At 43.6% G+C, this 27,627-nt stretch overlaps 1 protein-coding gene across 1 annotated transcript in view; it reads left to right on the top strand.

The window, feature by feature from the left end:
* Positions 1-27,627, top strand: part of LOC115332175 (neprilysin-1-like) — a 97,197-nt gene that overhangs the window by 5,514 nt on the left and 64,056 nt on the right. Inside the window, exons 2-6 of the mRNA XM_042289828.1 lie at positions 8,968-9,009; positions 10,070-10,231; positions 14,216-14,302; positions 22,074-22,270; positions 26,136-26,315. Coding sequence (XP_042145762.1) covers positions 8,968-9,009; positions 10,070-10,231; positions 14,216-14,302; positions 22,074-22,270; positions 26,136-26,315 — 668 coding nt within the window. The remainder of the gene's footprint in view (positions 1-8,967; positions 9,010-10,069; positions 10,232-14,215; positions 14,303-22,073; positions 22,271-26,135; positions 26,316-27,627) is intronic.

Raw genomic sequence — 27,627 nt, 5'->3', positions numbered from 1 at the left:
TGTCGGCAAGTGCTTCACCAGATACACTTTGATTATCTATTAGGATATGTTCCACGTGGTTGGTTGCTTGCTATCTATTAGTGAGATCGTTTACTGTGTCCCATATTTTTCTATGGTCATCGTGATTGCGTTCGAATTTATTTTGATAATATTCGCACTTCGCCTTTTTTAGGTCCGAGCTTAATTTATTTCTTACCTTTTTAAACTCAGCGAGCATGCTTAGGTCACGATGCCTAATAAAAGCGTGAAACTTCCTATCCATATCTTTTATTCTTTTCAGCAGGTCAGCAGTCACCCACGGTTTTCTTATCTTTTTATTTCTTACTTTTGTTTCCTTCAGAGGGAAAGCTGTATCATAACAGTTTTTAAATTTTACTAGAAAGTTTTGATAAGCTACTGTAGCGTTGCTTTCAGAGTAAATGTCATCCCAGGTTTCGTGTTCTATAAGGGAAGTAAATTTGCTCAGGGTCTCTTCGCTTATTGAACGATGCCAAAGCGTTTTTGAGTCTTCTACACGAGCCATTTCAGGAGTAGATCCCAAGCAAAAAATCGGAAGATGATCGCTTATGTCTTGTACTGAAACCCCAGCTATAACATCATTTTTATTTAAGTTTGTGATGCATACATCGAGAGAGGTGGCAGTATTTAAGGTCACCCTTGTTGGCAGTTTTCGCACTAGGAGACACATTATGACTTTTTTAATGAAGACAAACCAGTCATGATCGACGCCCTTGGGGCTGCGAACAGAAACTGAAGGCAGCCCGCAAAGATCTTTCACGGCTGGCACCCTGGAACGCGACGCAGGCCAATGGCGATATTGAATAATTATGGGGTATTGAGGCAGACCGGTACGTTCACAAAGTATCTGTGAAGCAATGATTAGGTGTTCACGGTGGCTAAACCGCATGCTAGCATGCGTGACGTGAGCGCAGAGACCGGAGTGCCTACGTCATCAACGTGGAGAATATTGGAATGTGGCAACCTTCCCTCATCCGAGGCCCAGTTGCACAAAAACTTTGTGACCGGGGATCTCAAGTGTAGACTCGACTTTTGAAACTGCGTATTGATCAAAGCAGCGGAGGATTCCTACTTTTTGAACGAAATGGTGTGGACTGACGAATCGAACTTATCCGCAACGAACATTAATAGAGTGACACCAATCCCCATTGGCTTGCGAAGGTTCGCCTCCAGTACTAGTGTCCAATGTTTGGTGCGGCAAGTACAACGGCACGCTCATGGGCCCAGTATTTTTGGACGCGATTTTTACTGGGCAGAGATAGATAGATAGATAGATGATAGATAGATGGGGCTTATTTGCGTTCCTGCAAACAGCCAAGTAGCCTGAGCAGCAGAGCACTGTCATGTACATAGATACATAAAAGTATGAGCTAAAAACACAATCAGGCGAAAATGTCTGTTTCATCAAAAAAGGCATCGTGAGTCTGTTGCAGACGTGTCATTGGGCAAGTGGCCCGCACATCAGGGTAAAACGTGTCTCTGCATTTTGATGTCCTCCCTGACGGTACCCGGAACCTCAGCGACATCAGCAGCTGGGCACAATCAAGAGAACCATGCGCAATTTGACGCAGGAAATGCATGTCTCTTGCAATTCGTCTATCGTGCAGAGGCACTAGACCGAGGTCAGTGAGCAGGGAATGGTAATTGTAGAAACGGCGGCGGCCGATATATTGGTCGTATAAGATTCTTATAAACTTAAGCTGAACGTTTTCAATAAGATTACTATGTAACATCTTTACAGAGTTCCAAACAACAGACGCAAACTCGAGGTGTGATCTAACCAATGCACAATATAGACATAAAAGACACTCAAAGCGACGAAATTTTTTTGTCATCCGCGAAATTACACCCAGTTGGCGAAGTCCTTGGCCAACAATGCGAGAGACGTGGAGGTGAAAATACAATCTCGAGTCCACAAAGACACCAACATCCCGTACATAGACTACCCGCAGCACTTGCTCTTCAAATATAGTGTAGTCGAAGACTACGCTCCCCTTCTTCCTGGTAAGGGACATTACTACTGTCTTTTTTGGATTCAGTTGAAGCCTATTTTTTAAGCACCAAAGTTCAACGGAGCGGATGTCATTTTGTATCTGAATACAGTCATTTACATTGTCAACAATACGGAAAAGTTTAAAGTCATCGGCGAACATTAGCACTTTCGAGTTTGTGATGGAAGAGGGTAGATCGGTAACAAATATCAAAAACAGGAGTGGTCCAAGGTTAGAGCCTTGCGGTACGCCAGATAAAGATGCAAATGTCTCCGACACACAATTTTAAAATCTAACATAATTTTGGTGATTTGAAAGGTAACTTTCAAACCACGCGCAATACAAAGTGCATAGTCCGTATATTCTTTATTTTCAACAAGAGTATCTGGTGGTCAACCTTATCAAAGGCCTTGGTCGTGTCAAAGTAAACTGTGTCCACCTGAACACGGTTGCATACTGCAGGACCACTATGACCGAGGAAAGTAGCTAAGTTCGTCTCCACTGATCTGTTCCTGAGGAATCCGTGTTGCAAAGGTGAATTTTTTTTTTTAAATACGAGTACAAGCGTTCATACATCACCATCTCAAAAACCTTTGAGAAGCCACAAAAAAGAGACACAGAGCGGAAATTATTGACATTACTAGGATTTCCTGACTTGAAGACTGGTATTACGACTGAAACTTTCCACCGAGAAGGATAAACCCCATACTGTAAGGACAGATTAAATATATGTGTCAGGATAAGTATAAATATTTCAGCACATCCTTTGATAATAAAATTAGGAATGTCATCACAGCCAGTTGAAAGTTTTGGTTTGAGCTTCCGTATCGAGCACATCACCTCATCCTCGGTTACACTGTGGTATGCTAAGGAGTCAGCAAAACCCTCAAATTCAAAATCATTAGGCACAGTGTCACGTTCCGAAAAGCAAGAACTAAAGTGATTAGCAAATGCTTCGCTCACTTCCTGTGGCTTGCATAAAATCTTATCGTCAATTTTTAACACAGAAGTGCTGACATTATCCTTACTTTGGGCCCGAGCATAATTCCAAAAGCAACTTGGTTCTTTTTTAAAATTGTTTTCTAAACCGCTGTGATAACGAGCTTCATCTCGAGAATAAAGCTTCTTAACTATTGCTCTGCAGACTGAAAACCTCTGATACCAATATTCACAATTTGACTTTTTATAGAGTTTGTGGTAATGCTGCTTTTTAGACATATAATATTTCAAGACAGATGAAAACCACTTAGGAAATTTTGATTTCCTTGGACACTGTTTAGGTATGAATTCCTGTATCGCCCGCTGGACAGTTGATGTTACCAATTCGACACAGGAATTAGCGTCCGTAAGGTGTAAGAGGCAAGACCAATCATAGCCACGAAGACGATTGTATAGGCCGAGATAATCGCCACGCGTATAGATAAACTTGCGTAGTGACTGCTCACGTAGTATTTGAAATGATAAAAAGAAACATAGTGTAAACGGAGGGTGAAAATAATCGACTGGGACAAGCGTCTCGCGTGTCTCTTTCACGTCGAAGACGGGTACATTCGATATGATCAAATCTAAAACATTTCCAGCACAGTTTTTTATCGTATTGTACTGATGCAACCCGTTAAAACAGATGAAATTGGTCAGGCACTGTACTTTATCTTGTACTATAGCGCAGTCACTCTGGGCAAAGCCGGTTAACCAGTCGATCTTTGGAAGGTTAAAATCACCGTAAAAGTGTACCTTGTACTTTGAGAAATCAATTCGGTTGTCTAGGTCTGCAAAATGGTCTACGAAAACACAAACGTCGGAATTCGGCGGAAAATAATATCAGCCAACAACGTAGCTTAAGCCATCCGATGCCGGTATTTCCACCCGGACACATTCCCTATACGTCTCAAGGTCTGTACGCCTAATCGGATAAAAATCAGACTTGCACGCTATTAGAACACCACCACCATATTTAACACGTTCAGTGTAGTTTCTGTCTGTTCTAAACACTGAGAATTGACTTGGAAAATAAGAGCTGCTAGTGCAAGATTCCTTTAGCCACGTTTCCGTCAGACAAATGATGTCATGGTCACAGGAAAGGGCATTACCGAAAAATTCGTCACTTTTGGTTCTAAGACCTCTCGTATTTTGATAGTACAAGTTAATTTTCCACTCCATCATTGGGGGTAAGTTGGACAATATTAGAATCTTCGAAGTGCTGTGAAAGCGACAACTTGCCATAAGATGGACGGAAGACGCAACCAACAGGCCACACCTCAGGCTTGTTCAAGAGTTCAAACAAGTCCTTGTCCAAAGAGACATGGAAAGAGCTGTACGTCGGATACCTGGTTTTCAGTTTGGTGCACACGACAGTCTTGTCCCCAACAAGCCCTGCCAGAAGTCCTTGCACATCCGATGCTTCGGTGCTCGCAGCCAGACGCGAGACAAAAAGACCTGTCACTGCCGATGGTCTCGGGGCGGTCTTCAGCACGGACTGCTTAGCTGTGCCAACTGTGGTTGGAGGCCTCTGCGCCTGCCTCTCCGCGTCGGATGAGCGATGCACACCGTGCGTTGATGACGACCAGGAGAGTGTTGTCGAGCACGGAACTTCAAAAGCGGTACGCCAGCACGCGATGCACTTCTGCCTGCGATAACAGCTGATGCGAAGCTACCCGTGGATGCGTGAGTAAAGACATGAAAGGGCCAGTCGATGACTTCTGCTGTGATGTCCCATTGACATGCTGATACCACATATCAGCATGACAATAGGACATCACAGCTGCAGGGCTCCCGCCAACAGCTGCAGTCAAGCACAACCACGGCTGGACCGTGCCTTCCCCGGACATTGAATTGGGCGCAACGAGCCGTGTCCTGGCCAGCAGGATTACCCGATCTTACCCCTCGATTTTGTTATGTGGGGCTATAATAAAACCTGATCACACTAGCGGCAAAGACATTGCCGGTGGCCGCATTGGCCCCTGTTTTCCTCGCATTATTGTCCTATGACAGCACTGGCCCTCGCGTTCTCGAGATCGCGCGCGCGTATCCGCCGGAACTACCGCGCTTTCCTCGTCTGCTCTTAGTTTCTTCCGTTTCGGCTCCCATCTTTCTCATATATCAGCATCAAAACAGCACTCGCTGCCTACATGGCAGGTGTCGATGATCACGTGTTGATCAGCGCGAATACGATCATCTTAGCTTGCTTGTTAATCTTGAAACTTTGCCGCGCTCTCAACGGTAGGAGACGCAGATTCTGAGTCCGGCCGTGTTGGTGCTACCGAAACACCGAAGGACAGGTCAGTGCTTTGCTGCCCCTGCTGCGCGCCGGAGATGAAGTCTACTTTATAGAGTATCACCAGATCAACACAACATCCCTCACAATGCAGCGACATGCGACAAGTGCCAAGGAGAAACTCATCTGTTATTCCGAATTCGTCTTTGACCATTTTCAAGCAGTTGTCCTTAGCGTTCTTATCTATTTAGCCAGGCACGTCTTGTCATAAAAAAGGGAAACGTGACACAGTTTCGAGGAACCGCTCGGTTGGGAAACATATTGGGGAAAATAAGGATTGCAGAAGAAACGAAATGACACTACGCTCTTTTACAGCGTTGAAGACGCGTGGAGAAGAGGCTTGGGCATTGTCATGGCATCGCAACGTCACTATCCACTCCACCTCGCACAGAATACTTTCTTTTGCGGCAATAAACGGCGAGCCCTCAACCGCGTTCAGGCCGGTTGCTTGGATGGCACCGCGGGTCGAGCCGCTGAGGTTGAAAACTGGTTTTGGCCGGCAGCCCGCGGCAGCAAGCGGCGGTTGGCAAGCCTCTGCGAGGCTAGTGTGGTCACGGCAGAAACCAGAACGCCAGATGCTTTGAAGGCCAATGTAATGGAAGTCTGTGGTGGAGTTTCGAAGATATCGCTGAGGTGTGCGACAGCAAATGGATTGACAAGATGAAACTACTGCATTGCCTCACAGGATGACTTGCCTGAACACGTCTTGTGAAGAGAAAAAGGTTTTGAGCGAAATGTTAAACCCATGAATTAACTACTATTCCGCCTGCTACGACGCTCATCTCTCCGCCATGTAAACATCGAAGACTAACCTATATTTTTTTCTAGCTTCAACACTGTGCTTTTTGCTATAACAAGCGGCAGTGCGATTTATTTACACACGCGAACTTTGAAATAACTCGGTGTCGTGTATCTCGCGGCCAGCGTCACAATCATGGCCTTGTTTTTGGATTCGTTTTCGCAGCGGCAGCGGCAGCGCGCCCGACCAGCAGGCAGGCTTAATTCATTCAAGCCACGTTTGAGGGCCCTAGAATTCGCAACTTTCAGCGAGGGGGGTACTGCGGTGGGAGAATCGCGCTCCCTAGCTCGTAGATGATTGGCTCCACTATAAAGATGCTCGCCTACACCTTCCTGACGTGAAAAAAAAATAAACTAGGGCTCTAATATTGCTCGTACATAGCAAAACTAGAATTACTCACGCCTTGCAGATCCAGCCTCGTACTGCTGTTCTACGGCGATCATCCAGATGACAGACATTTTGATAGGCACCAGTGCGCTCCCTATAGGCCGTGAAAGTTGCGAATACAAGGCGCGCGAGAGCGCAGTAGCGTGTTTTCCCGTAATTTACGGGCTGTACAGGAAGACTTGAAAAACAAATAACGTTAGGAGTTCCTTGACAAAAACCACTGAATGGAATATTTCTAAAAGCGCTGCACAACTTTGTCATGGGGACGTTTGCTCTGATTTGAATATTTTAAAATGTCATTAATTCATCTTAATTAAGTATTTCATTGGAAAAAGAACAAAGAATAGGCTCACTTGCGCCAAAGAACAAAATAACCTTATTCTTTTGGTTTCGTCATTCTCAAATGCAATAAAATATTTCTAAATTTTAGCTAACCCTATTGAAAAAACCAGCTTAAGCTGGTCCCAGCTTCAAGCTGGGTTATTGCCCCAGCATGCCCAGCTTGGCATGCTGGTCATGCTGGTTGATCTGGTCATACTGGTCATGATGGTTGATCTGGTCCCAGCTTCAAGCTGGGTTATTGCCCCAGCATGCCCAGTTTGGCATGCTGGTCATGCTGTTAAACTGGTCATGCTGGTGAACTTCCCAACCAGTTTAACCTGTTTAAATTAATACACAGAATAAAAAAGCCAAGCTCGTCAGAAAAGCCAACTCGGCATCCAATTTATTATTTTCGTACTTGCGGCAGCCTCACATGAACTCAAATGCTACACATCCTCGGCGCTGACACAGTACTAACCGACGCACAGATTCTCGGTGCAAATTGTCTACAATGTTAATAAAACCAGATTGCTTATCTCTCAACACGAAAAAAATACTAGACACAGGCCAAAAACAGGCAATAGCAGACGAAAATACTACACGGACGAGAGAAGCGAACCTGGGTCCCGCCAGCGATGGGGGCGAAGCGGCAACTTGCGTGGTCGGCAGAGGCGAGGAAATCCGTGTGGCTTGGATGGCATTGGCGATACTCCTCGGCACCGCCGTCATTCTTGGGCACACACACGTTCGAAGACACGAAGCGACGCCGCAGTCGGGACGTCTGACATCTTCCCGCACTGAACGGACTGCCGCTCGCTGTCTTCTCAAAACCCGCTTCGCTTGCACCGTCGTTCAACTAGTCTCCAAACAACGCGCACACAGCCGTCCCTTCGATCTGCCCTCTGCCCAAGCTATCCAAACGCGTCTTCGATTCTCCGTTTCTACCACTCTCTCTCTCTCTCTCTCTTTTCTCGCACACAAAGGTAGCTTGCAGCGCGCCTGACGCGCCCGGTGGTCTACCAAAAACGAGAGGACAAAGAACAGGACGTGGCCTCGTTCCAGCAGCCGACCTTGTCGCGCGCGCTCCCAGCAATGCCAGTTCGGCTATCTCTAGCCGACCTTGGCGTGCGCGCTCCCAGCATGACCAGCTTGACCACCACGATTATTATTTCGACCAGATTCACCAGCTTGTCTCCCAGCATGACCAGCTCGTCTCCCAGCTTGACCACATTGGCTCCATGGAAAACCAGTTTGACCAGTTAAGACCAGACTGGCTCCCAGCTACACCAGATTGAATCTAAAACCAGATTCGAGTGAGACCATGCTGGTTTTTACTTAGACCAGACTGACCAGCTTAAATTCCAGCTTGCCCAGCTTAAACCAGCTTGATTGCCAGCTAAACCAGTTTAATTACCACATTGACCAGTTTGACCACCTTGATTACCAGCTTGACCACCTTAATTACCAGCTTGACCAGTTTGATTTTCATGCTGGTTTTTCCAATAGGGAAAGCTACGTGGAACACACTGCCCTACATATTTTTTAGCACGATGCATTGATAATGCATTCACTTTAACTGCAACAAACTGAAGCCGGAGTTAACATTGCGAATTGTGATATGTCCCCACCCTTGCATGCCCATGTAGAGCCAAATGAATAGGAGGGCCGCCTGTCCGTGCGTCCTTGTATCTTTCAGCCCTGTGGCGAGTACCCTTGAAACAATTTATTTTGTGACCACTTGCCCTTTTCACACTTGGTATGCTACTGATGCGGCCTTGAAGAGCACGCTAACCTCTTAAATAATTTTGTGGTTGGTGTTGGTATTTTCATCTGCAACTGGACTAACATCGACAAAGCTATAGAGTGGTATTAAGAAGACAAACCATTACCCCTTCTCTCCAGCTGAACGTTTAAGGGTTTCTTTGGCCACACTATGAACAGCCGATGTTATAAAGAGTTGTAGTTTACGTCCCTCGTTGCAAGATTGCTCTTGTATTTGTTGTGCTTTACATTTTTAATTTTTCAGTGGTTCGGCGTGAATTTTTTTATTTGATTAAATATGAACATCCTCCTGTTCGGGCTCCTGCGTTTTCGGCCATCATGTTTGAAAAAATAACAATTATGATTTTAAGCATGACTGACATATTTTGACTTTCCGTTTTTTCTTTCTCTCACAGATCATAAGAATGTTTGCACTACGGAAGAGTGCAGAGAAACTGGTAAAGACTTTTCTAAATCGTAGTATTTTTATATAAAAATTAATTTACACTGCGTTAAAGCAAGATCGCATTTGTTATAATTTGAAGACTTTAAAGGTATCGCTTCTGAAAAGAGTAAATAAACACACCGACGTCCATCGGGCTCGCGCAGACTTTATTGTTTACAAAGAAATATATAGAAATTAGCTCCAACATTAACCTTCAAAATCCTTTAACGAATGAAATGCATCAGAAAAAAATACCTAATAAATACTTAAAATACCTTTTGGGAAGCGATAAAGCCCACCGTGTTTGTATTTTTATACAAAACCTATTTTATACCCGACGTATTTTTTACGTAACGTATTTTGTAGGTATTTCTTATAGCCTACATGACCCTTTTCAATTACATTGCACATTGCAAAAGGGGGAGAATCAGCATGTGTTAATTGTAGCGCAGTGCAATCTTTAAGTTCTAAAGATTGATTGAAACTGCAAGATATTTCGCATATCACAATGAGAAAGTTCGAGAGATTGAGTCTCGACTTCTGATAGGAATGAATTGAATGTGTTCCTTTAAGACGGAAGAAACCGCTACCAGGAGAACAGAAATGCGTACCATTACGATCCATGTGACATGAATTACCCGATTTGGCAATTTGCTGTCTCTTCGGTTCCAACAAGTTTTATTACTTCTAAATGTCTTAAATCTTTCGAAGTATGCGATCTTACCATCGCATTCAACTCCTGGTTTGGACCAGAGCTATCTTCAAATCTCTGACATAGATAAATGACCACCAAGGAATGTCTCAGCTTATAGTACATAAGATAAAGAAGTTTGCATGCATGTGATCGTTTTGAAAACATATCTCCTTACGGGCAGAATATCGTGTATGTGATATTCGAAAAGTGAAAGGTAAAGGATGAAGACGAATTACCTACGTGCTTTCTAGAAGTGTTCGAGCTATGCATACATATTGTGTCTGACGCCTCAAATAAGTTTTTAATATTATATGTCAATGCAGTTGCGAAAATAGAAAAAAAAGCAGATGCTTGAATATCTCTATTTTCCGTTTTTCAGCAACACGAATTAAAAATGGCATGAAATCTGACATCGACCCATGCGATGACTTTTATGAATTCGCCTGTGGTAATTACATCTCAAAAACAGCGATTCCACCACAGAGGACTACAGTCAACAGATTTGTTGAAACTATGATGAAGTTGGAAAACGAAATGGAACGTAAGCAGAGCAAAGAATATTATCATATATTATCATATTGTATTTCCACTTCAGGCATTCTCAAGAATATTCTTTTCACGCTCGCTCCAATGCCTACGTTTGCTGTCTTTACGTTGTAACATCTCTGTATGTTATGCCTTTACGTTCCTCTGAGACAAGTAATGATACTGCGGATATCCAAATCCTCAAGCTAAATGATAGAGCGGGTACCATGAGGTAAATAGCAATTATTTTGCTATATAACGTAACCTTTGATAATACTAACTATAAAAAATTACGAATCAGGCTTATGCAAGTATGATTGATGTGGCACACCTTTGACACGGCCCCCATTTTATACGGAAACCTTCAGAACAAGCCATTTGGGTACCCATACCTCTTCTATATTCGCTGTGTCTAAGGGTACATCAGATGTACCCGGAACGTCTAAAGGTACGTCGGACGCATTTTGGCCCCGGAGCCTTAAGATACATGTCGGACGTGCGCGGTACCGAGAGAGGCGTCGGACGTAGCCGCGACGGGGAAGGGTCGTATCATAGCGGGTCATAGCATGCCTTACTGAGACCCCACTGGCAATTTTCACTCCATCTTTATCTCTCATTGCTACCGTAATTAGTTCATTCTAAGCATTCCTTTTTTTACATACCCGTGATGTTCAAGGAAAAAGGGGGGGTGGGGTGTTTACATTCAAGAGTTGCTCCGACCTTTCAAAATTTGTGCGAGAAATATTATTTTAATGTAGAGAAATCATAAGCTAAATGCCACAGGTGAAATAAAACTGACCCGGAAGAGAATTAGCGCGCTTGCCGTCAATTCACATATCGTAGCACGGTCAACCAGTTGCTCTCACTACGACTCGACGAGTCTTTGGTGGCCCCGTCCAGTTAGCTGTATACAAACTCACCGATTTTCTTCTCGAGTTTCGGATTGCGACTTTCGCAATATTGCGCGTTCCCGCACACGTTTTACGGGTCGCGGCGCCCTTGAATACCAACTCCCGCTGTCTTCTTTACCATATCACACAATATCGCAGATGCTCTGCAGTGCCGTAGTTTCTGTTGCCTTTTGCGTACGTGTTCACTGTTCGCTCTAACTTCACTGTGTACACTCTTCGCACTCTGGGGGTACAGCACAGTTCTGAACGCCTGAACAAATGGCCTGAACCACGTAAAGAACATAGAAGCGCGCTTGCAAGTCAGACGACGGAGTCGAACGAACGGCGACGAAACAGAAACCGAATTCACAAAGCCTTACTTGTCCCTATAATCTAACGCGCCTGCGCGGTACCGCAAGTCCCGGTGTGTGTCGCCATCTACCAACTGATGAGGAAACTGAGTGCTAGGGTCCAAAGGTGGTGTGCTGCCGGCGCGTTAAGATGGGCACAAAACTAAAAGCGTGAATAAAACGTACAACGAGAAGCGGAAAGAAAACAAGCGACGTTTCGGACGCTCAGCCTTGATGGAGAGCAGACATCGCATGTCCCCGATTCCCAATTTCTTGTACAGAATTAAGATGCTTACAATATGTCCCACGTACCTTTAGACTTCTCGTTCCCCGTAAGTCCAACGTACCTTTAGAAGTTCCGGGTACATCCGACGTATTTTTAGACTCCGCGTTCCGGATCGGATACGTCCGACGTACCTTTAGGCACAGCGTTCTGCATTAGCTCCAAGTAAGTACATTCTGAAATGAATCGACCCAGGGCATGGCAATAACAAGTTTGTGTCAGATTCTGCGGCAAAAACAAAACAAAAACATTCCCTCCCGAAAATGTATGTCGACAACAGCGTCTGCTTGATGCACTGTATACGTAAGAGATGACGCATACATATAAGACGCACTTGGTATTTGTTCCTAATGTAATTTCTAAACGCAAGCAAGGTAACACGCAAGCACGAGAGGGGATGTGATGACGGTGTTTTTTGCTCGTTTTCTTTTTCGTGTGTGTTAAACACACGATAGTAGGGGAGAATAGATTATGCCGTTGCCAAAACACACCAAGAGTCTGGGTCCGTCCAAGGGTAGATCAAAATAACCCCGCAATCCCGTTACCCCGAAGAACATTATGGGATAACCAAGACGTCTCCTGAAATTTTTCTAAAAGGAATATTATTAGACTTCCAAGCATAGAACTTGCACTGCGGAAGGTCCACACGTTTAAGCTTGGGATCTTGTCTTAAAAGAAAATAATAAAAATTTTAAATCCGTGAAGACTGACCATGCCAATCTTTTACAGGTTACGTCTTAGAACGAGTGCCACGGACCCTTCTGGCGTTTTTTGGCTACGATTGTGGACGTTCCATTGGGATAAGAGGGCGTCCGGTGCGGAGGCAGATCGAAAAACCGCCCCCCCCCCCCTCCCGAACAGACAGCATTAACAGCTACGGAGGATTTGAATGCTCATTGCGGCCGCAACTCTCGAAAATTAGAAAACATACCTGGTAGTAACGGCGGGACACCCGGGGCTTTTATTTATACTATAACATGCAGTGAGCGCGAAACACTTTCCAACTTTCCCGAGAGCCTGGTGGGCGGTAGGGTGGCATAAACACAAGGCGACACGTCACAGCAGTTTCAGGTTTGAACGAACAGCACCAACAAACGGCCTGCTCTTTCCGTCTTTCTATGTTGGTGGCCTCAGCGTGATCAGGTCGGCACTAGAGTCACCGGATCTTGAAAAAGCACCGCCAAGATCCAGCGCATGTTGGCCATTCTTTGTGAGCCGTCGCGAATTTCCGGTCACAGGTTGCTTTATAAAGACATTTCGCCTATACGAATATTTGTCTATTCACACCCCGGCGAATCAAGCGGACATCTTTGCTGCAGCCCGTCATGGGCTGTCTGTGCTTGTTGGCCTTAAAAAATAATTTTCCTGCAATAAATTACGTTGTAAGAGATCTGTCAAAAAAAGAATAATTGGTAAGCGGATTGGATACACAGTACAAAGTACGCTTATACTGGCGAGGAGCGCTTCCAGTACGAGGAAGCTCCGGAGCGATTTTGGTGCGCTGGTTAGTACGACTTTTTTCAAGCTTCGAGGATATCAAAAGGTCGAAATGACGCTTGCCATGTCAATAGAAATCAATCAGCCAATCAGATTGCGACGTTTGGGTCTTCCGTATGTTAGTATGTGTTTATGTCCGGCTAGTAGGTAGGGAAGGTAATGACAGTACTTTTCCAGAATCGAGTCATTTTAAGCAGCACCATTGTGTTCAAACATGAGAACAGTTTGATTAATTCGAAGAGAAGATTTGCTTAACAAGAGGTAGACAAGGTACCATAAGCCGCAGAGAAAATGTATCTAGATCAGCCCTTTGTTAACGGAATGATATAAGGCCGGCGTGTATAAGGTAGTTACAATTAATATTAAAATATATTTAAACCATCCTCCTTTCTTCAGCATTGGAGTGCTGAATTTCTTCCACTCACAGACCTCTAGCATTTGGCAGCACGATATACACTGTACTAACTAGAAGGCCGAGCTAGGCTTTTTCCAGCCTTCAAGACTTTTTTAGCCTGTGTTTACGAAGATTCTGAAGAACTTAGATATTCCATTTCACCCAGAGTAAAAAATATCATCTCTTTTTTTTAAGTAAGTGCCAGCGTGAGTTGTCGTAGAGGTTTTGGGCAAAGCTTCAGCCATCGAAAAAAGTTGCGTTATTTTTGCTGACTGCGAGAGAGCACAACGCGAATATGACATGAAGGTTCCTCCAGTTTTCTGATATATAATTTCAGTTTTTCATTCATACCGACAAAAGTGAAGAATATATTTATTCAATAAGTAAACTATTTGCATCGCTTTTTGATTATCTAAGGTGTGTTCTTTAGTAGATAACTCGTGGGGGGGGGGGGGGGGGGGCGCAATTATCTCTACGCCTCACACTGTCAAGCGGTTTTGAGAAGGTGCTTTGTATTTTGCAACAATTAACTCAATGACATATCTCGTGCAACTGCAAACCTACAGCTTTGTTTTATTGCGTTTAGGTGTTATCAATACCTATACACCACCAGCCGGGGCGCAAACGCCTCGGACAAAAATGCATTACATCTTCAAATCTTGCAAAAAACTGGGTACGTGATTATTCATATATTTCTCTAATTGAGGTGCACAAAACGTGTTGTAAAATATTCGTTTCGTTATAAAAAAATACTGACGAAATCTGTGTTCGCTTTGTACGAGAAAAGTTTTCAGCTGTTTAACTTTCAGACTGTATGATTCTACGCCGAGATTAAGCGCTGTTGGGCTGATCCTACTTTAAATTTTTGCTTGGCGTGGTTTTATTCTAAATTTCACAGGCTTGAATGTAAAGGTTCGGGAGCTCTCTACCTGGTTAAGCGGTCACGAAGAACGATAAATGCGAACTCTAATCACATTTTTTTAATTTGAATTCAAACGCTCAGAAACCAGTTCGGTCTCTTTCTGTAAAAATTTCCAGTTGAACTTAATATGACAAAATACGGACACAAAAAGTGATACAGGGTGATTTCAGATAAGATCGACCAAAGGGTGGCTGGTCGACATTTTTAAATCAACTGATGTTTTTATATGACATTGTCTAGTGTCTGGTATAAACGAATCCACACTTAGTTCTGACCAGAAAAAGAATTTGGAGACAAGAAAAATCGTAAGGCAGGGAGAGGTGGACAGTTGAAATAACGCGCACTGATGGAGGGGGCAAGTTTGAAAGTGAATAATTAAAACAATAACATTAGGAGAATTTTAAAACTTTTTACAAACAAACTATGGGTACAACTTGCTTGTAATATAAAGTAATCATATTTATTAAAAATTTATTTAGTTTTCTAAAAATTGCCAAACATGCCTGCTCGAACGACAAATGGCAAAATTTGGAAATCTGTATCTCATGAAGTAATTTAATCATTATTACATAACTTGCAGACATTATTTCACTAATATATGGCTATTATTTAGAAAATAAATAAGGTATCTGAGTGACACAATAGTTACAATATATTTAGGCAAACATGGGAAAAAAATCAAACAAAGAAAAATTCCGATGCGAATAAAAAAAAACACCACCTTCGATTTTTTTCAAATTTGGGTACCCTGTTATACTCTATTTCGGCATTCATTTCTATTAAAAACATGTTGCATCATTGCACTGTGAAAGAAGAAACAACTCCCCAAAGTAGGGTCCTTTTTCAAAGCCTACACTTAGCAGTGTCCTATACAAGAAGTGACTCTGAGTTCCAGTTTCATGAAACTTGCACAAATCTTTTATATACATTTATTCAGATGAGGTCATTGATAAAAAGAGCGATCTGTCACACAGTAAAAGGGAGGAGAAACTATATACAGCATTTTACATAAGCGTACAAAGTGGTATCATATTAGAAACTAATGATTTGAGAAAAGATGATGCAGTGTGAAGTTGTACCTTCCGCTATATTTTACATCTAGAGTAAAATAAATAACTTTACTTCCACACACAAAAACAAAGATATAATAGTAAGATATTTAGGTTGGCTGTGTATTTACGATTACAAACAATTTCAGGTGTCGGATGCCATAGTGCCTAACTGGAGCAGCTTCGATACTCTCGTTGTATGAATGAATCTTGGCAAGCCGATATATTTTATCCTGCTCGAGGATCACATTTTGGGATTTTTTTTATAGTGATCAGATAAAAATTATTAGTAACCACCAACAAAAACAGTAGGTTAAATACCCCGTGAAGAAAAATGTGATAAAAAAGATGTCCTTGCATTCAAAATGAGCAGTCCTTGGGAAATCAAATTCGGCACTTTACGCTAAGGTTTTCCTCGCTGTACCCATTTAATAAAGTTGCTTCCAAGCAGATCCGACTGTCCATGCTACATATACGTCACAGGTCCCTTCTGTTGATGACTTGCTGAGCCGCCACGCGTGCCAAGACTGTATGCCAGGGAAGGCGCGCACCGTCAGCCACTCTTCTTTTTTTTGTTCACGATACCGAACAACCTCATTTTCGTCCAGATATACAAGATGAACGCCTTTCAGTTTCTTTGATAGAACGCTCACCATTGTCCTGGCCGTCTGAATTGCGCTTACTGAACGTTCTCTCAGGTTGTTCAGCGTGGCCTGGTGCTTCACGAGTCCGCCAACTCCGTCACATGCATTTTTCCCATGTCCAGATGCAGAAAATAACCACTGGGCTTGTGGGCAATCGTCCTTTGCAAATTGGTGAAGCTGGTAGCGATTCTTGAAATGACTGGCGGCGCCGTCACTTACGTACGTCACGTACGAGTATACCGCAACGTTGTCTTCAACCCACTCCTTCACTTTTTCTAGAGCCAAGCAAGCGTGAGCGGCGTCGTGACACAGGTCCTCACTGATGATGGCAAAGCTGTTTGTAGATTTTCTTGTCGTCACTACACATGTAAATATCGAAACTTGTTTTTTTTTCCAGTGATATGCTTGCACTTCGTCAGGAAGCACGATGGTCCAGTTTTCAGCAAAGTCAAAATGAAAGACAATGCTCCCGCGTTGCATGCACTGTTTTTCATCGTAGATCGCTTTACCTTGCGTTTGCCGGATATGGTTGTGAAGTACCCAACTTCCAACCGTCACTTGGATGACTTTTAGGAAAGTCTCAGGTTCCAAAGTTTTTTTCACAAGGTCGCCGGACTCCCATGTTGCAAGCACAATCTCTTCATCCTCCGGGATATCAAGTTCCTGGAGTGTAAGAAACTGGCCTTTTGGGCAGTGATCACAGTCTCCTTGAAGGCACAGTTCTGTTGCTGGGTCGCACAGAAATGCTGAGTTCATTTCACCAGTGTTGAATGTTGAGCCTGTAACGTTCTCTAGAGCGGCAATACAAAGATAATAATTGGCGCAGCGCACATAAACGCACACTTCCTGGTGTGGAATACATTGGACCCATCTAGGGCGCAACGAATAAAATTTCGTTAGCCCAACGCCGGAATCGGGATGCTTGTATTTGTGTATACAGAAGGCCTCTCGTATTGAGCGTGTCATGAAGCGCTTTGGCACGAACGTTTTCTCTCCGTTGAGCATGACAGAGATGACGTCCTTCTGGTTGGGACTTTGGCGCGAACATTGTAGCTCGTCTTTCGTGAAGTACTCTAGGGCAGCAGACAGGTTCTCAGGGCTCACCTTGCACCTCGTGTAAGGATCCGGCTCATACCACACGCCATGCTTTTCCTTGAGTTTTCGGGATTTACTGATGAGGTACATTGAGGTCTGTGGAATCATCTTTTGAACCTCATTCTTCGTCAGTGTTGACGGCAGGAGTGTAAGCAGTTGACAACGTTCCCGGAGAGAGGTGGCGGTTTCAAAGGCCTGCCGAAAGTTGTCCACCCACTCAGTGCATGTGGAGCATGTTGGTTCGGACGACCCCGATGGTGCGTCCCTGTCGTACGCAATACGTAGCCTTGAGCGTATATTCTTGACAGCAACCTGCTCCAGTTCTGTCTGCTTTCTCTTGACATAGGCAGGCCTGTCCCGACTTCATACGACGCTTGGTTGTCTCAGCGGCGACACATCTGTAGGTAGTATGCTGCGATTTAGATCTTGAATTGCTTCTTCAGCTGGCACAAATATGTCAGGGCACTGCTCTGAGCTTCGCATCGAGATCTCCTTAGTGATGTGCATGAAGCAATGGTAGCACAGGTAGTCCGTCGCACTCACTTTGGTGGAACAGTCAGGCGGAAGAATTTGCTTCAACGAGTTTAGGTCCAACTCGCCAACACTTCGAAAATTCCGCGGCTTTGGTATAGTCTTTTTGTGTTTGCAAAAGTAATCTGCACAAAACACTCGTTCGGAGCTCCAGGACGTCTTCATAATGTATACATAAATAATAGAAATGAAACCCCAACTGATGGCATATAATCGCCAAGTGAAAGAACTACTGGGTGCACAAGTGACAAGTCCGAGGTTGAGGAGCTCACTCACTGCAAACGTACATTTGAAAAGAGAGGTCACAACTGAGGCTGTCGGCGAAGCTTGATCCACGTCAAAGGAAGAAAGAGGGAAAGTCTTCAGACAAAAAATTGTGGTCAGCGGCCTTCGAAAAAGACTTTCCGGAATCGCACTGTCGTCCCTCCACGCGCTGATATGAAAGCACCCGAGCTTCTACCACGTGGTTCATGACACAGCCTGAGCCATGTCGGCGACCGGTTCGCGAGGGGTTGGCGGTGGGGTTACGTTGATGGTCACTCGGATTAGCCCTTGCTGTACTGAGCTACCTCCTGCAGTACCTTATCGCCGGCTGGTGTCAACAACGAGAACACACACACCCTGTCTACACCAAAACTACAAGCGTTCACCGCACACGCGTCGCCGCCGCTTTTAAGCTTTTGTGAAATTGCTTTCTTTTGCCGCGGAGAACCGCCTTATCTTAACTACGCGCCTGAAATCCTTCCAGGCGGGCTTACACAATATCAAGCGTTTCGAGAAATGCCCGTGGAGTAGAACTATGGGAAAATTCGGAGCCCGCGATGTCAATATCGTCGCCGTTGTTTTAGTACGCCGTCGCGTACTGCAGTCCCCCGTTGGGGGAGGGGGGTGGGGGGGGGGGGCGGTCTTAGTACGATAACATGGCGACAGCGTTTACACTCTATGTATTTACGCGAGGCTCGAGTATTTGGGGAAAATGCTGCCGGTTGGTGTGCCCCTTTGTGCCTGATATTATCGCCCGTGACGCCAGCAAGTGAGATGGCGACAGGCATGACTGCTCAGTAAACAGGCGTCGGCGGCCATTTTTTGCTGGCTGAAGCGAACCCCCTTGTCCTTGACAGCGAGCGGGGAAATGCGAAAAAAAGATTGTATCGGCCGTTTTGCCAGAACTAGCGACGAGTGTCGTCTGCGGTTTCCGGCAACTATTTTGCCATAATCGTGAGCTTAGCGAGGAAATGATTTTTGCTAGCCACAGAACACTACCACGCAGAAAGGGAATGCTTGAACATGTTTTTGTTCTGGATATATATGAGGGATATATATGAGAGAGAGAGAGAGAGAGATGAAGGTAGAGCGGAAGAGAGAATAGCATATAGTGTCGCAGGAGAATAAAGTAAACAAAGTTCCTAGTGGCCGATGGCTGCATGATCTTTTCTCGGATCACTAGTCCGTAATATGATACCTCTTTGTACACAGTAGTTTCTCCTTAATTTAAGTGTGTGAACGATTTCTTTAGTTATCATTGGCCTCATCTGAATAAAAATATATAAAAGATGTGTGTTGGTTTCATGAAACTGGAACTCAGAGCCAGTTCTTGTATAAAACACTGCTAAGTGTAGGCTTTGAAAAAGAACCCTACTTTGGGGAGTTGTATCTTCTTTCTCAATAAAATGATGCAACATGCTTTTAATGGAAATGAATGCCGAAATAGAGTATAACAGGTTACCTAAATTTAAAAAAAATCGAGGGTGGTGTTTTTTTTTTATTCGTATCGGAATTTTTCTTTGTTTGATTTTTTTCCATGTTTGACTAAATATATCCTAACTATTGTATCACACAGATACCTTAGTTATTTTTTAAATATTAGCTATATATTAGTAGAATAATATCTGCAAATTATATCATAATGATTAAATTATTTCATGAGATACAGACCTCCAAAGTTTGCCATTTGTCGTTCGAGCAGGCACGTTTGCCAATTTTTAGAAATATAAATAAATTTTAAATAAATATGATTACTTTATATTACAAGCAAGCTATACCCATAGTTTGCGCCTAAAACGTAATAGAGTTCTCCTAATGTTATCGCTTTAGTTATTCACTCTCAAACGGGCCCCCTCCATCAGTGCGCGTTAATGCAACTGTCCACCATATCATGCCTTACGATTTTTCCTGTCCCCAAGTATTTTTTCTAGTCAAAACTAAGTTTGGATTCGTTCATACCAGACACTAGACAATAACATATGAAAACATCAGTTGATTTGAAAATGTCGACTAGCCATCCTTTGGTCGATCTTATCTGAAATCACCCTACAATCAAATTGCTGGTAGATGTATCCTTCTCAGCTGAACACTTTCAAACGAAATTCGCCGAAATTGCTTAGCTGAAACCTGTAACACGGTCCGTTTTTTATGGGTGAGTCCTTTAAAAGAACACTCGCGGCCTATGCACATGCATAAATGCATAAATTTTTGATGACGTCATGTAATTACTGGGCAGAATGCCTGAATAACTGTTCACGCTTCTTCTAGTTCTTTGATTGAACTGTGATCTAAAGAAGTGCGTTCTCCAACTACTTTGACAAGATAGCGTTAAGGAGATTATGTCACAGAAAAGCCGGCGTCGGTGGCTTAAGATTCAAGATTGGTCGATAGGCTCATGACGTCACAGCCACGTGACCTCGCGCGGAAACTTAAAACAACCGACAACGCTCACGTGAATCGTGACGCCACGCGTGGAATGCAAGTGATTAAAAGCATGACTTGTAATTCGAATTCAAGGTCGCCGCATATCTCAAATGATTTCACTTTCTAAACCAAATAATTTTCCTAAAAAAACTAAACAACCTTGAAGAAGTTTAGGCTGGATTCAAAACCACGCTACTCGGTTGGGCGCCAGACACGCCATAGTCTAGGCCAGCACGTTGCTGTTGCTATTGTGTGTCCGGATTTTACAGGGTTTGCTGTGCTATCGCACTTGCTTCTACATCCCTCTTCGGGTCATTGTGCTCGTGTTGGAGAAGCGAGGTCGCTGGAAAGTTTTTACTTCCGGCAACATAGAAAGCAGAACAATTCAATTATGGTATACGGTAGACGTCACTTTGAGTTGTTTTTTATGGGGGTCGATCTGTATTAAAATTCCAGAAAGACACCAGTTTAAAAGCAGACAAAAACCAAACTGCTCATCAACGGCCAGAGCCAGGGGCACCCCAGGAGAAAAAGGCAGAGTAGGCCTCGAAACGTTGGGTTCTTATTTAGGGTTTGGTTGGACGTTATGCTTGAATACCTGATATTAATTAGTATGCCTGTCACTGCCTGCACAAATTCATTGGCTTCATGAATTTTACCAAACAATTTGTAGCTATGGCTGCTTAATTTTAGATTATGTGAGCATCAGATATATGTGTTGTGTTTAATACACCGACCAATAATTATTAACTTTACGTAGTGAATTTACACCTGTCCATCACAAAGCATATCCATTTGAATTTTATTTCTAGCAAAACATTCTGGATATTTTATAGGGTAGCGTCAGCCACGCTCCTTGTAAGGGAGATTATGTAGTATGGCATTTCTATGTCATGTGAAATGCCTAAGTAGCCTAATCTATTTATATTACAATTATTGTTGAAGTATGTAGGGGATTCCCCTTGGTGCTGCGCGCCTCGGAGTATGACAGAAAGCACCGCTTCAACCACACGTAGTCATTTATCGACTGTCATCGGCCCGCGCCCGGCCCAAAAACTTGCGCACATACTTCGCCGCCGGCCTTTTATTAGCGCTGGAGCACCGCTCGTATAAACAATTGCGGTTGGCCGCCGTGCGGTGTAGATGGGTAGACGATTTAACATCCGGGCAATCTTGTCAAACTCTTTGCACCAACGGGTGGCTCGCAAGTATTACACTCAAGACTAGAGGCAACTTCGGTACAATAATGCCTCTATAACGCACAAAAGTAGTCGCGGAAACCTAAATTACTAAGGCCATTTTTGTTTTCTTTTTTCGAGAACCAACAAACTTGCCTGCGTTTCATCTTCTGGGTGAACTATACATTTATTTCTTACTCGGTTACACTGGCATCCACATTACAGAATTTCATTTAAATGCACGATGTACAGACACGTGGCCTAACAATATGATACAAGCAATATTCAAAAGTTAACCTAAATGGTCACTGTGGTGTCATATGGATGTTTCTTGCAGATACAACGGATGTGAATGAGATCAAGAACCTTAAAGCAGTTCTTAAAGACAGTGGTTTCGCATCGTGGCCCAAGGTTCACTTGGCCGCCTCCCAACCTAGGCGGCAATATTATGTGATTAATGAACAAGGTTGGAATGGACTCTTTGGAATTACTGTGGAAGTAAATTATTTCATCCCCAGTACCCATACAATATTCGTAAGTAACTGCGTCCTCTTGAATTTCACTTGAGTGACAAATAATATTTTCACGCCAAAACTGCAGCTTGGGCGAGTTCGTTGGGCATATTTCTTACTTTACAGGGCACAAATTTCCCGCATACACAAGTATTTTTACAAACACAGAACATACCCTATGCGTTGAACTCAGAACTCTATATTTTATTTTGTCTTTCGTTGATTTTTTTGTCTGTTAAACCAATATACACAAATTGTCCACAAACATCTCTTTGTGGCCAATATATATATAAAAAAAAACATCACACAACGTTTTCCCAACTATCTTCGTGTGCCCAGGTAAACTAACTTTTTTTTGACAACGTGAGAGATAGAGTACTGACATATTTATTGTCAAGCCTAGCAATATGCTTGGCATCAATGATTTTCCTTGTCATCTGATTAACATGCTTGCTTAGGATGGTACAACTTGCAGAATGGCCGCACACACACACGATTCAAACACTGTATACCTAGTTGAACCGAGCTTGCATTGGCAAATTGTTGTTGTGTTAACGTAGTCGACGTTGAGAGACAGTGCAGTCTGCCCAATCCAGCTTTTTCCACAGGAAAGGGAATAGAAGTACACCACTTTTCCTGTGCACTGAACAAGGCTGGTGCGTTTTTTTTTTTTTTTTTCGTGCAGTTTACATGTGTGTGCAATGGATTCTTCACTTTTTCGCAAAGGCTGAACGGCTTGTTCCGAGCAGTGAAGATAACTTCACGTTTACCCTAGTCGCAACTTTTTTGAGACCACGAGAGAACTTATGGATGTTAGATACAACTACAGGTCTAGTTGTCCTGCCTTTGGGCTTTGTCGTCATAGCTTCACCCTTTTTCATTGCTTTGAGGAGGCTCTTGGCGATCGACGTTAGTACTTGACTAAAAACCCTGCTGATGTTAATTGAGAGATTTGCGCGTGAAAGCTTTCTTGGGTTGTACGTTGGTATCACTTGTTGGGACAGAATTTTATCATACCCTCTTGACCAGCTCGGAATGCGCAGAGCTGAACGGTAGGAGCGGTTTCTTTCCCCGTGGCTGATATGCTCAGCATACATGGTGGGCTAAGAAAAATAGTCTTATAATCAGAAATCTGACGGATCTCTTCTGTTGAAGCTCGTGTGTTCGATCGAACGGACGCATGCAGTTTTTAAAACGATATAGAACGCTGGCCACTGTAGCTGAGAACTTAATATTCTCGAAATCAAAAGAAATTAAATAATCGCCGACGTTAAAAAAAAAAAAAAAAACCTTTTATGACCGTTAAAGTACCTAAACATTAAGTCAGCAACAAGCATTTCTTCTTCAAAGGAATGACAAATCTGCCGAAGTTATCGTGGGCGCAGCTTTACGACTACCTATTAGAGCCACCTGTCTGTATGCCTGAACATGACTTACAACCTACAAGTCCTTAAACGTTTTAAGCTTCATCGTGAACAGCGAGGCATCGGCAGTGGACATCTACCTCCCCCAAGCACAGAAGATGCGTGCGGAGCTTCGCAGTGGGGGCGCCGAGTCGGACCTGAGCTTAGCTGACAATCTCCCGAATGATTTTACTATACTTCCTTCAGTATGAACGCGGGTCTCTGTAATGTACACTTTTCTGTAATGCTCCGAGAATTGCTTGCCTCTATATTCAAGGTTTCTTTCCCAGAACTCCGCGTCGCCTTGCATTTGAACGTGAAGTAATGGCCTGGTTGCCAATTAGTGCTATACGGAGATGGTCGATAGAGTCACCGTCTCGCCGCATCCTCTTCTTTCTTACGTTGCGCCATCTGTCGGCAGCACATCGAAGAAGGCGAGCACCGTCGTCGCCGTACTGGCGTCCTGCCATCACACAAACTCGGCGGCGTCAGCGGCGTCTTTTATTCCTTTCTCTCGATAAACTTCACATGTGACAATTTGTTTGAGCCGGTGTGCACTGACAACTTAAAAGCACGACCCTGGGGCATTTCTAGAAGCGCATGACTCTCACGCAATTGCTCGCCAGAGTACGGCGAGTCTAGACGCACCCACCCAAACACAACGTAAACATATCAGAAGCAGTAGCATTTCAATCCCCTGTCATGGCGGCCGGAAATGGTGCCCACACCCAATAAACCAGGAGTATAACAAAGAATTTCAAAAATCGCTGCACCGTTTTTGAGGAAGCGAAAAGATCTTTGAGGGAACAAAAGTGGCAGCCTCGGCGGACGTTAACAATTAAAAAAAAATATGTACTCATTGGGTGAAAATTAACTAATGTGTACTAATCTACTTTTTAAGTACTGAAAATAAATCCATGATTCCAATTAAACTTTTTTTTTTCAGTAATCATCGAAACCACCAGTAGATACCCGTTTTAGAAGGATGTAAGGCAGGTACAGCGTTTTACAGCTGAAAACAACGCTCTATTTGAACGGGTTTCTAGGCTTCAGTTTCATACTCGAGCTAATATTAGCGCCAGCGGTCCTGCTCCCACGTGGCCAAAGCGCGAAACTACCGCCTCGCCTCCCTCGCAGGAGTCAATGAAGTCTGGCGCAACAGCGTTGCGCTTCGTGGCCACGGGAAGCGGAAGGAGGTGGAGGGTGGAGGGACACTAGCGCAAGGATGCGCTCCTATATACCTATTCCACAAGGGCATCATCATTTTGAAATATCATCACTTCCAGAATGGGCGAAAGCATTGTTTTGCCGTCGCCTCGCCAATAGAATGCATTCAGGATATTGGCACGATTGACAATTGATGAGGCGAGAAAAGTGAAGCAAACTAGACGTTTAATGCGGCAAACTTGTGTGTCCAAAGCAAAATAGAAGAAGGTTAGTGCCGCAGGCGTCAATGTCGGCGAACCAGAAGGACCGAGCGCTAGGGCGAGACTGACACCTCTCGTTATGCTGAGTCCCTTGTGTACACTCGTGGGTTTCTGTAACATTCGGCGTAGAACTTTCGGCGCGTAGAACATTCGGAACCCGATCAGACGAAATGTTTTTTTTTTTTTTTTAACCTACGAGAACGCCAAGTTAATAAAAAAAATAAAAGATCATTCCGCTTACTAGAATTGAACCTAGACTTCCTGAGCGACAGTCAAGCGCGGTAACCATTCGACCACGCACTTTTCCCCCGTCTTTTTAATTTAAAATTGAACTGTATGTACCTGTTAAAAAAATTCGTTCACCCTTCCTCCTGCAGTCAAAGTGCAGCAGAACCACAAAAGAGATAAACGCACCGTGCTTAGTAACACAAAGTGGCGCAATATTTCGCATATCTAATCCGCAGTTCAAAGGGCGGAATTGGATAGGCAGTATCAACCCGGAAAACCGCAGCAAAGCAAATCGCATGCCTTACTTGGCGACGGCAGAGATCCCGCGCACTCCGAGCCGAGCCTCCAGTGTTTCCAAACACTCAAGCCCCTCCTGCTCTGTAGTCGCTAGCAGCGAACTGGGATAGACAAAACCATCCAGAAATACCTCCACGCAGGTTTCCCTCCTTCGACAACATGAAGGTGATCCGCTCTTGACCTCCACAGCACGTGCAAACCAAGGATGGTCAGAACCTCAAAGGCTCCGACTATCTCTTCCTCTCCCACACTCAAGCACCATTGCACTTCGCCAGGACACATACAAATCTTACTCGGCCACGCACGCCCTCACTCGGCGACGCGCGTGGCAATATAACTTGGTAAACCCTGTATAGAAATTATTTATTGAGGACATAAACTGCCCTCTATACCTTTGATGGGTGCAAAAATATATACACCGCAGTAAGGAATATATCCCTAGAATTATGCACGAACTACTCACAAAGCCGATTTTTTTTTAGAAGATGCAAAATAAGCATACACTCTGAGCATGCACTTTTTTTCATTTCAGATGGATGTTCCCCACTTCGAACCCTTGACGGAGCGAGCATTTCGTGACCTTCCGAACCCAAAGAAGGCATTGTACAAAAAGTTCATTGAAGATATAACTAGCCTTTTATATCCAGAGTATAGACAGCACATGCGCTCTATTGTAGACTCAATATATAATTTCGAAGTTGAACTTATGAAGGTAAGAAGTCTTCAATACATAAACCAATGGTGTGGATGCGTAAAATAACTAGTTAAACTCGTAACGTTTACCTGAGAGAAACAAGGAAATAGGAACCGCTAGAACCAATTAATCTTTGCAGAGTACCTAAAGTCTAAAGTTCTACACAAAAACCGCGTCGCTTTGTTACATTGTTGCGTCCTAGCGTCGTCAAATCCTTTCCTGTATCGCCTGCTTTATCGCCGCGTAAAATCAAGGAGAAAAGCGGACGTTATCTTTCACTAACATTCTTTGCAAAACTTCATGACGATATTGTTTGTATGCGCTTTCTCTGCGTGCATAAAAACCTTAATTTTTCCTTTCATTGTTTTGAGGTATTGAGTGTTGAATCGCTGTTGCTCGCTCTGGCTTTTCAAAACTCAGGAATCACCCATTGCGCGGTTTAGGATTTTGGGCGGAGCGCATGGAGTGCAACACCAAGTACCACTGGGGCGGGTAATCATGAGGGACTGTTTTTTTTTTTTTTCGCGGGATAGATTGCTCGCTACGTGTTTTGGAAACCTTTGCGAACGCCAGTGTTGATTTAATCTTTATTTATTTATTCAAATTATCATAAGGGTTGTCCGAAGGAGGGCATTACATACGGGTGGGGTGGGCCTTAGAGCCGAAAGTACATGACAGTACGGAGAAAGTGGCTTGATATTATGTAATGTCAGCATGATTTGAAAAGAAAAATATTGAAAAACACAAAATTCGGAACAAAGTGAGTGTCTGTAAAGGACAGATATGTGCGAAAGGGAAAATATTAGACGTTATTGATACTACAGGGAGTTCATTAAATTTATTTAGATCATCTTCGGTACCTACGTGTGCTGGTAGGTGGTATAAATAAGCGCGTACAGACAAAGCTTAAAATCTTCGGGCGGTCGTAGTTTGGTGATTGTTTCCGACTGCCGAGCCTATGCCCTTTACTAGTTTAGAAACTTATTGTTTATTAAGTTAATAAGTTAAGCTTATCAAATTTATTGCATAATCAATATAACTATTTGATATGTTGGAAAGTAGTAAGCGAAGTTTTCAGTGTGGCTTGAGCACGGTCGCCCTTTTGAGACAAACTTCCAGATACCGCTATATCAGTTTTGCGTCCTTCCAAACAACCTTAAGAAGTCAATGATTATGTCTAATCCGGGTGCCTCTTTCAGTAGTAAGCTTACGAGCTCACTGTAAAACGAAGCTCAATGAACCCGTATTTTTTTCTTTGCTAATTAAGAGCTTTTAGCTCCTGAAATCTACAAGAATAGTTTAACACTTGAAATGCAGGAAAGTATTTTTC

The sequence above is a fragment of the Ixodes scapularis genome, unplaced genomic scaffold (genome assembly GCF_016920785.2).
Source record: "Ixodes scapularis isolate PalLabHiFi unplaced genomic scaffold, ASM1692078v2 PGA_scaffold13__105_contigs__length_92229423, whole genome shotgun sequence".
Lineage (NCBI taxonomy): Eukaryota > Metazoa > Arthropoda > Arachnida > Ixodida > Ixodidae > Ixodes > Ixodes scapularis.
Note: the sequence above shows the minus strand (reverse complement) of the source record. Positions and strands in the feature narration are given on the sequence as shown.